This window comes from Teleopsis dalmanni, chromosome 2 (genome assembly GCF_002237135.1).
Source record: "Teleopsis dalmanni isolate 2A chromosome 2, ASM223713v2, whole genome shotgun sequence".
Classification (NCBI taxonomy): domain Eukaryota; kingdom Metazoa; phylum Arthropoda; class Insecta; order Diptera; family Diopsidae; genus Teleopsis; species Teleopsis dalmanni.
In genome coordinates this window covers 138,671,310-138,682,711 of record NC_051847.1, presented here as the reverse complement: position 1 = coordinate 138,682,711, position 11,402 = coordinate 138,671,310, and the positions used below count along the sequence as shown (strand labels likewise).

The following is an 11,402-nucleotide window of genomic DNA, read 5'->3' as shown; positions in this document are numbered from 1 at the left end:
CTTAATTGTTATAATTTCAACAAAAACTATTAAGTGTTATCCGGATTTATGCAACTTAATTCCCATCATCATTTATACGTACACTGTTAGCAAATTGTCTGGCGTTTCTTATAAAATAATTGAGATAAACAGCTTAAAGAGCTTACCCATAACTTGTAATAACCGCAACACCTACACCCATATTCACCCGGTTGGGTGGCACACATACACATAGACATACACCCAAAACGCTTGACAGTCCATGATAATAAATACTACTTACTTATTTAGTGTGGCCGCCAACGCCAAATCGGGACGAACATCAAAACGGCTCTGCATATAGAAACGCAATAAATTATCACGTTCATTTTCACGTAATCCTTCCTTGAGTGCTAATGCGCCCAGTGTGTGATATGACTCCGACTCCGTGACGCCGAATAATAAATCATAACTAAAAAATCATAATATTTAATATCAGCAGAAAATGGTGCAAGTGTGTGTAAATAGGAAATTTACTTAATATTTTACTGAATTATATATATATATATTTATTCTTGTGTGTAGTTAGCGAGGATAATAGTTTCCACATTAGTAAGTATTTACAGTATGTGAGTGCTTAAGTAGATGCGTGCATTTACCACTAAGCACTTTTAATACATTAGCCAAAAAATAAATAAAAAATTTTGCTATTAAATTTTTCCTTCTATTTTTTTTTTGTGTTAAAATTTTTAAATAAATAATGTTTAGTATAAGAAAAGCAGTAGTAAAGTATTAGTCTTCTTCTAACAAATGCAAGTAAAATATTATTTTTACTCATGTTCAAGTATCTGAAAGCATTTAATCTATTCAGTATTTGCTGCTTCTAGAAAATTAAAAGGAAGAATATCGAAAACTCTTATTCTTTCTTCACTTAGAATTGCAAAATTCCTTTATTGACTTCATTTTAATTAAGTAAATTGCATTTGACATTCGTAAACGTATACCATCAAATTGTTTTTCTAATAATTGAGAACTTGCAGAGCTCAAAGTCACTTCCTGTAATTGCAATTCATACATTTTTACATATAAAAAAATATTTGGTCATACTTTAGTGCTTTTTATTGCTCTGTTGCCAGTGCGTACCACTCAGAATTTGTGAATTGTACTTTCAACATTTCAACAACAGGACACAAATACAGCAAACCAAGGAGGAAGAGCAAAAAATATTTACTTAAAAACTACATTTTTGATCCTACATCCTACATTCTACATTTTACATCCTTTTGATACCAAAAACTTCAACTTTTGTGTAGTTTGTTAATAAGCTTGCTGCATGCTTGTTAGTGAAAATTGAAACTCGATTGAAAAACATTACAAACCGACTAAAGTGCTCCGTATATTGTCCCATCACTTTATATGGTTGATCTGGTATGACATGGCCATCAACAATTGGTCCCAATGTTGTTGAGAATTGCGAAAACGATGTTGGTATTTTCTGTATGTTCTCGTAGCTGCAATAAAAATAATAAATGCAAAAGGATATAGGAGTATAAAAGAAAAATTTAAATAGCGCATTATTAACTCAATAAAATTAAATGATAAGAATAATAATAGAGAAATAAAATGGCGTATTTATGTGCTTGTCTGCATGACAAGGACTTGAGCAAGGACTTTCTGTATAAACAAATTGGCTGACAAATTGACTGATAAATTGGCATGTACTGTGATATGTACAGAAGTCAATATTTTTATGGTGTATGGAAATACTATAATCACATGAGCTCATGTTGTATGGTTAAATCAATATTTTTGTAAGATGCATACTCAAGTTTAAGTGACACATTTCGAAAAGAAATATTCAAAAAAAAAATTTTTTTCCACATTTAAGAGAGGAAACGTATTCGAGTGCTTTTTATTTGGTTAAATATTTATTAAATACATTTTCAGTTATAAAAAATAATATGCATTAAATATTAAATGTGGTGTGATATCTGTTTTTTTATATTCATATCAAAACTCTTACGAATCACACAGCGATAGATGATAAAACATATAATTATTACGAATCTCAGATACTCGTATGTGTTGAAAAGAAAATTCAATTTAAATTTTTAAAATTAATGTAGTGGAATTTCACATGGGGTTTGTGACAATAAAGTTTTTTTATAACATAGTTGGGGCTTCCAACCATGCTATAGAACTCAGTGAAATAATAAAATTTTATGTGTGTATATTTGTTTTTTGTGACGTTTTAAATTTACCGAGTTACGCACATGTTAGTTCGGTGAACTATAAGCTGATTTTTAAAATTGTTTAAATTTAATTTCTTGCTTTTATTTAACACTTTCGCCAGTTTATTGAGAAACAATTAAAAAGAAAGTGCCTTCGGGCATTTATCATGTTACCACTTTACCGAGTATTAAATTGTTGGGCTACATGTGAATATGTCTAATAAAACTAACCAGTAATAAGATTTACAATTTAGTGTAGGCTCTATACTTAGTGAATAATATTAAAATCAATAACAGTATTGACAAGTTTCAATACATTGGGGCTGTTTGATAAGTGACAGAAAAAATGAAGGAATTGAACTTAAATATAATCTTAAATATTTTTCAGAGTAGTTGTGAGTTCACTTTTTATATGTTTGTGTTTTTGAAAAAGCTAATGTAAAAAAAAATGAAATATATATATAAAAAGTATTCCTTTTATATGTTACCAAGAAGAGTTGTAATAATATTCCGTCCTGAAAAAGAAGTCAAACAAACTTTAAAATGTTGATGATATTTATATAGAGTACTACATAAAAATTAAAATTAAAAAAAGAAAAAGCTGAAAGGTCAGGTAAAAATTCAATTAATTAAAATTATATAAAAAGCATTTTTTTTTGTAGTTTACTACTTTTCAAAACCTCTCTAACAAAATACAATTAAGTGAAATAGTCACTATCGCCATAACTGACATTAAAATATAATTTATAATATAAAAATAATTTACAATTTTTTATCCACATAAAACTTTTCAAAAACATAATTATCTATTTTTCTTTTTGCTACAGGAATAACCTAATTTCTTTATTCAACATGTAGAGTTCTTAAAAATCGTTAAAATATTCATTTATTGCAGATAATATAATTGAAGTTAAAAACTGGTGTAACAGTTAATGATGTTTAGTAAATCCGTTAAAAATAACTAATACTCCATAAACTAAGAAATTGAAATTTGGAAATTAGACAGCATTTGATCTACGACATAACAATTAGCTTGCCAAGTGAAGTTAATACTTCGGTATAATTATAAACAGCAAATTGAACTTAAATTTCAACCTTAATCGTACTTTAAAAAACTATAATAGCTCTTTGACTATATAAAAAAATCCGTAGAAGGAATCGGTTGTTCAAACTGATATGCTTGAGCAAATTATTCTTTTTGACTTTGGTAACCACCACTGCTAATTAATTAGAAAAGTTACAGCGGCACTATATACCATATCAGGTATACCATTCAAATCTTTTAATGTATAATAAACATTTACAATGTCAAACCAGCATTTATGCTCAGTTTTATTGACAGATTAAATTAAGCTTGCAGACTATAGCTTTTATTTTCAATACTTCTAAATGCGTTATTCTATTAAAACATTTAATTTTGCAAATGAAGTTAAGAATATCACTATCATAAGCAGCTCAACCTGTACTCTATAGCAAAGACATAGAAGAAATTAAATAATCCTTTTTTTTCAGAGTAATTCTTGAGCAGTCTTATCATTGAAATTCATTTGGCAAAGTTATGGGAGCTGAACACTTGTAAACCTCACAGATATTAGTTAATATCTATTGACTACAATTCACCAATAGTAATAAATTAACTAATAGTTAAGATTGTACTAGTCATATCCAATAAAAGGATGTTTAAAAATAAAATAATTTGCCAAAGTTGAAGAATTCGTATCATAATACATCGCCTCATTAGTACTTCAGTAAGAAAACGTTCTGTGGCTTTACAAAAACTCAATAGATCTTTGTTTTTTCTCCTATTTAAATTACTCTGACCGGTCATAACGACTCATTACCTATGCCGTTAGCACATAGGTTATGCGTAATCGCAATGGTTAACAAACCATTTACATACAAACTTGCAGTTAACTAAATTTTGTTTTTAATTTTTTAAAAATGTTGAGTCTTACTGATTTATTTTAAATTAAGATGCTATCTCATTTGTCTAACCAAGATGGTTTGTGAATGGAGTGCACTAATTATTCCCTCTTTCAAATTTTTAGTACTCATGCAGCTTAAAAGATAATTATGATATTATCACCTCTTATATATATTTTAAGAAAACTTTATATATAATGAATATATTTATACAAGAGGACTAGTTGTTTGTTTAAATTATTGTGGCGATATTTCATAATTTTACCATAAGTTGAATCTTGTTCTAAACGGTCATTGGTATTTATAAAAAAATGTTTTGTACTTCGTCCTGCTGCTTATTTATAAACCAAGCTATGCTGACTGTTTGCAGAATGATTTATTACTGCCAATTTCAACAAATGAACCTCGAATTAGACAGACTACAGCGAACAAAAAAAATTAATAATAAAAATAATATAAATAAGTTTATATAAATTATATGCCTGCTTCCATGTCTGCTCCCACAAAAATTTTTGATACTTAAAGAGCAAAGTTTAGTATGAATATTCTCGTGATGGCCACATTTTCTCGTATTGTCTGTCATCAAATTGTATTTCCCATTATTATCCCGGGATTATTAAATGCTTATTTGCGTAATCTTTCCATCCAACGTGGTGCACTGGGTATCCATCCAAGTCATCAATTTGCTACTGAACTGTATACCAAACTGAAAGTTTATTTTGCTACTTTGCTTTTTGTTTGCACAATAGACTGACTATTGTAAGTCCGTCCAGCTCAGCTGCAAGCTTATTTTACCAGCTTCACTTATCGGTTTATTTGTTTGTTTATCCATCCGTACTCGTAGTACCACTCCGGAGGAATTAGGCAATAGCAATCAATAAAATTAATTTGAAATTTGAGTAAAACTTTAAGTGTTTACTGGTTAAGCAATATCTGTATTTAGAAATGCATAAAATAAATTGCTTTACCATAGTTGAATATGCAGCAAGAATGAGAAATCAGAAAGTTTAAACTGCAATGCTCCAGTATAATTAAAGCAAAAATAATTTTTGCACTAAGCTAAGCCTAAACTGTTGCTGACACCAACAGAAAAGTTGTTGACAAATAAATTTACATGGGACATGGGATCCGACGAGGACTTTAAAGAGTAAATAACAACAACATATCCTTGGTAAAATGCTGTCATTGTTTTGTTTAATAAATATGCAGAGACAACAAAAACGACAACATTTTAGAAGGAACGGCACAAGGAACTTTAACAAATTGCAACTGCCAAAAAGTCATAAATCACAATTGCATAAATCTGACAAAATGATAAAGTACAATTTACAAAAATAAGCAAAACTCAAATATTAAGGATGATTACGGTAGGAAGTGTGGATTTTGTAAAGGCACTGATTTCAGTAATAAAAATATGCAATAAATTGTGGTGAAGCAACAATTGTTGTGCTCTTTGCGCTGTTCAAATGGTTCAGCCATATGTGACTGCTTCTACATTTGCACGTTGAGCATGGAAGGCGTACAAATCTGCACCTCTCTATTGACTTTGGCTTTTCCAAGGATTCCATTTTTATTGGTGTACACTTTTAATATTTTATGTTTTGCTGTGCACTTACTTTTGAGATTCAATTTTCATGTTTGTATTGCTGACGAGATTTCATAGTCTCACATATACTACACGAAAGGAATTGCCATAAAGTAGGAGCAACACGAACTGCGAGCAACACATTTCAGTTACAAACTAAACCAAAGTATTCCTATAAAATCAAATACATCGCATCAACTTGTCTAACTAATATTAAATTGCATTACAAAACTTATTACTCGAGAAATCAAACTTTTCAAAGCTCAACAAGCCGTTGCCAAAACTGCCAGTACTGCCAGGACTGTTGCTGTTGCCGCTCCTATTTCTGTTTCTGTTGATTTCACTGTTGTCGTGACTGATATTGCTGCAGCGAGATGATTATTACTAGTTTAAAATTATGATAGAAGTCATAAAATCATATGGCAGCTACTTTCCACCATTTTCTCTGCCTTTTATTGCAGATAACAAAATCAGAAAACTATTTCGATGCCATGAAACTTCCTTTATTTTATGCGTACATCGTAGTCACAGCCAACATAAACATAAAAGTTTCTGCAGTCGAACTTTACTAGTCAAAATCATGTATTCAACGAATACAATTGAATTGAATAGTAATAAACTACAATGGAAACAATCGGCCCGAATATATGAATATATTTATATCCATAAAAATATATTTATGTGTACGTATTAACATATGAACATAAAGTAGAAGCTACACATACGAGTTGCTCAGTTTTTATGGCATATGTTTAAGTATTTATGAGGATATCACAATGCAGAGCAAAACGGTAATAATAGCTTAAGATGAGCACCTTTGTTATTTATTATTAATTAATAGTCATAACAAGGGAAATATTATATGGAATGATTCTATAATGAATGGATTGTGGGTGTAGGGATTAATTTCAACACAATAATGAGTTTGTATGATAATGATATAAGTAGAACTAGTACATAATAAACAATATAAGCTTCATGGAATCGTTCTATTTTGTGCTGAACTCAGAACCCAATCAATAATTATTTTGAAATATTTAATTTCTGTTTTAAATGCGGAAATAGGTCACAGCTATTGAACAGTAGTGCTTTGATAGGTTCAGTACTTATTGTAGCTTTTGTCATTCCAAGTTTAGTACCACTGTCCTTAGACATAAGGTAATTCGTTTGACTGACTGAATATAAAATAAATATAGGAAACTAAAATTTATATTGACTTAGTCTAATTAAAAATAACTCATTTTACATTAAAACAAATGCATAAGAAGTTTGACATTTAAAATGCTTTCGGCAGATTAATTTTTTATTGGAATGAATCTTATTTAATGATATTTTTGTGCCAATACATTATTGATATGCGTGTCTGCTTTTTAGTTGGTTGATTTACAATTGCTTATTATGTTTGAATATGTGTTATGCTTAAGTGGTAGGTCGTCATTACCAATGTATTAGTCAACGATCGCAGTAATATAGAGTGTCTTTGTTTAAAGTCGGTAAATTATTTGATTCTTGGACTTATAGCCGTTTCACATATTTCAATAAAGGAACGGTAGGGTTGCGGCGGAAGGTGGGATCAATATCTCATCTCAACATTAGCACAGTGACCATATTGTATGTTAAGAGTTTTTAATCTGTTAAAATTAATGCACTTTTTCCTAGTAATTACTAAATCTACATTGTTCAAGATTTTTGCTGTTTTTTCCAGTAACTAATAAATCTAACCAAAACTGAACTCAACATCGTTTCTTTTTTGCGTTATATCATTTGAGTTATTTACATTTTAGAAATTTGCTTGTGGCTTAATTTTGGAAATTATGTTGTTGAATTGTACATTGCGTAGCTAATACTTTCCACTAGTAGAATCAACTTGGGTGGTTCTACCAACCTTAACCTCATTTCCTCACTTATCGAAACAGCACATACTGTCATAACAATAAGAAATTGCAGTTCACTTGTTGCTGCTATGATGAGTTTATTAGCACACAATAGGATTGTACATTCCGAAAAAGTTGCAATATCTTCATCATAAGTTGTTAGTGTTGGAATATGTGCCATATATTTGAAATGAGCAATTAGAACAAGCATTGCTACATTGAATAGCATGCTAGCCTTCACAGAATGAATTTCTGACCTTTTTGCTTTTATATCTCACATGCCCTTTTCGATTACTTAACTAACTTTTAAATAGCAAATAGAAGGTTCTTAGTAGGTTGGTTTGAGTTGTGGAATACTTCTAATACCATACACTATCAAATGCAATAATGAACTACATTCCAATTAAGATTTGTTTCTTATCCATGTCATGCGAAATTGTGTTAACAACTCTGTACTTGTTGTTCGGATCAATGTTAAGTTCTAAACCCAACATAATCAGTGGATAATAGGATTAGTGCTAGGATCGGTACAATCTTGTGGTGCATAACTTTTTTTGTTTAGTATTCATTTTTGCTATAATTTTAAGTACTTTTCGTACTTTTCTTTGGTATGTATTAAAATAGCACATTTAGAAAGATTTTTAACCCTGTAAGTGGGATTTGTTTAAGTAGTCAGTCATTTCTATCATCCTTACCAAAAAATTGTTTACCATTCATTTCAGTTCATATAATTCCTTTGATTTCAATCATTGTGATTTTTTAGTAGTAGTTATTGGTTGTGATAGAAAAATTGGTAGATTTGAATTCGACTGCTTTAAGCTTGATGAGCAATTCAGGAATACCTCAGATACAACTGTTGCTTATTCGTAATTTTATTCAAATATTATTTTCTACTTGATTAGGAATTTCAAGCAATATTACGTTCAATTTTTTGTATTTTTCATATTTTCTACTCGATTAGGAGTTTTAAGTAATATTATGTTTAATTTCTTATATCTTTCACATTGAATATTTAGTTGTTTTTGCATTCAATTATTTAATTGTTTTTTCAGTTTGTACAAAAAATTAATTATAATTTTGTTTCCCTGTCATCTGCGTATCGTTTCCTTAGCTTCGTAGTGATAACTAAATAAATTTTAAGTAGTCTGTGTAATAATGACAGCAGTCTTTTCAGTTGATATATATAAATTATATAAATTGTCTTCTTTAGAAATTACTGCAATCACTCATTAATACAAAAATATGCTTTTAACAAATAAACCATTTTTAAACATTTCTCATATGAAATTAATTATTATCAAAACATATCTTAAGAAGTTTCTGATAACTATTCGTATATATTTTATTAGTATATAATTTTTTACGAACAAATATAAGATATTTTCTAATATGAAAGGTTGCGTGGGCAATTGAGTACCAATGATTGTGTTAAAAAAGGAAAGGGACATTACTAGAACAATTTTTTTTTGGAAACGTTTTTAACGTTTACTAAATTTTAGTATTATATCTTATATTGTCAACTGGCATCTATTTCCTAATCGTTTACCTGAACATGTTACTGTGTTATAGCTGACCTTCATAATAACAATTCAGATATCGTGTCAGAAATTAACGTTTCTTCTCGCAATATTATTATTTATATTGAGTAAATTGTTAAGTCCACATTTTGTTTAACCATTATGAGAGTAGTCTGTGGTTACTGACTGATCGGAAATTTGAAATAGATATTCTAATGAAAATTTTTCCACAATCATTTAGGACAACGTCAAATCTACCGAAATTAATAATGTATGTTAGAATAAATAGACAAGTACACAAATATTTTTTTAAGGAAAGTTGATGTCTTTCCATAAGAGATTATGCAGAGAAGTGAAATATCACCAGTCAGCAGTACCATATATATTAGATATATGGTATCTGTGTATGGTTTTCAAGGATTTTATTTTTATTATTTGCTCAGATAATAGGAATTTAGCAATAAATAAAAATAATTTACTAAAAAAAAACTAGAGCTTTCAATGTGACATAGTTAAAATAAATACCATTTTAGTAAATATAATTTTTTATTAAAAAACATATGAATCATGTGTAACTATTTGTTTTTTTTGCCGAAATTAGTGTCTTTTTATTATTTTTTAGTACTTAAAAAACAAATAAAACGTTAATTTTAAATTCATATTGTAGGTAATTTATTTAAAAAAAAGTGTACCCAAGTAATCTTCTTCGTAGACAATCTTCAGTGCTATTGATGACCATCATAAAAAATTACCTAAAGTCTGTCAAAAAAACAAATACTTGTATTACTAAAAAATATTTAATTAAGCTTTACTCATTGCAAAACATTTAACATTATTTTTTTTTATTTAACAAATAAATTATTGAAATTATAATTTTCAAACACCAAATCAAACAAGATTAAATTATGTATTTATAATTTAAAAGTTAACATAGTATTTAACAAAAAACCCATGAATATTAAAAAATAATTAATAATGAATAACTTTAATAGAAAAATAATTAATTAAATCACCAATAAAACAATCACTAAATTATTAAAAAAAATTTAAATAACAAATTTCCTGTTTAAAAAAAATGTAAATGGATAGCAATGAACAAGAGTAAAAACGTATATTTTGTAAGTTCATATACACAAAAACTATTATAGTTTATTATTCATAATAGTCTCTTTAATGCCTTTTAGTTAACACACAAAATAATAAAATAGCAAAAAGTCCTAATATAATATTAATAGTACATTTAGTTCTTGTTATTAATTTTTGTTGTCGTTTATTTGCACAGAAGTGTACTTAGTGTTCTTGTTAGAGCATTTTAACCGGATTTGCTTTTGTACGTTTATTAGAGAATAATTCACATCAAAGTATTCCTTACTGCTGTGCTAATTAAAATTAAATCCTTTAAATGCAAACATCAAAAGCTAAAGTGGAATTCAGGTCCGAAGACCACAATCCATTATTTAAGTGCAGTTATGGAGCTCAAAAGCTTGGTAGCAACTGCTTTCTGAGCATAATAGGCATGAGTGCCTTATGTGATTTATGAGAAATACATTCAAACCTATGCAAGAAAGTATGAACAAATAACTATTTAGTTCAATGAAATACTTTTGTTGCTTGTACCAATCAACAGTAACAGATTTTAATCCTTTGTTCCTTATTATCGAAGTTACAGTGCAAATACTATTAAATAATAACACAGAGAATTAGAGCCCTAGGACTCTTAATAGCTGCATCTTGTGAATAAATGGAAAATGAGATTTATATGAATGAACTAATTGCATATATCAGCATATTTATACATAAATTTTCATGCATTTAGACATCACTTTCAACTCAAATTTATTGAATTCCAATCACAATGTTAATAGAATGTAGTTTATTGATGGAAACCTTTTATGCATAAAGAAATTTTTACTTTTTATGTCAAAAATACAGACTTTCGATATCTATTACTCTCAAAAACACAGAAAAAATCGACATCAATTTGTTATACTATAGAAGGCATTAAATTGACCTTTAGTATTAACTTAGTGTCTATACCTAAAATATGAAACAATTTAAAGTAAAGCAATAATATAGGCTAGGGTGTTATTAAACTTGACATTGTAAAATTTGGTTTTGGAATTCAATTTTAAAATTAAAATATCCAATAAAATTTAATACATGTATATTTATCAGTTTTACAAATATTTTGCTCATGTCTCTATTCATACTATATATAAATTATTGCTTTTGCAACAGCACACACATGCACAAAAATGTATCGTTATCCTTGAATGAGAAATTGCACTAATAACAAATAAATTCAATCAACAAA

General features: G+C 28.4%; 1 protein-coding gene across 1 annotated transcript in view; it reads right to left on the bottom strand.

The window, feature by feature from the left end:
* Nucleotides 1-262: 262 nt before the first annotated feature.
* Nucleotides 263-11,402, bottom strand: part of LOC119680311 (neuroligin-3-like) — a gene marked incomplete at its 3' end in the record, with an annotated part of 61,502 nt that continues 50,362 nt past the window's right edge. The window contains 2 exon segments of the mRNA XM_038093071.1: nt 263-430; nt 1,338-1,469. Of these exon segments, the coding sequence (XP_037948999.1) occupies nt 263-430; nt 1,338-1,469 (300 nt within the window).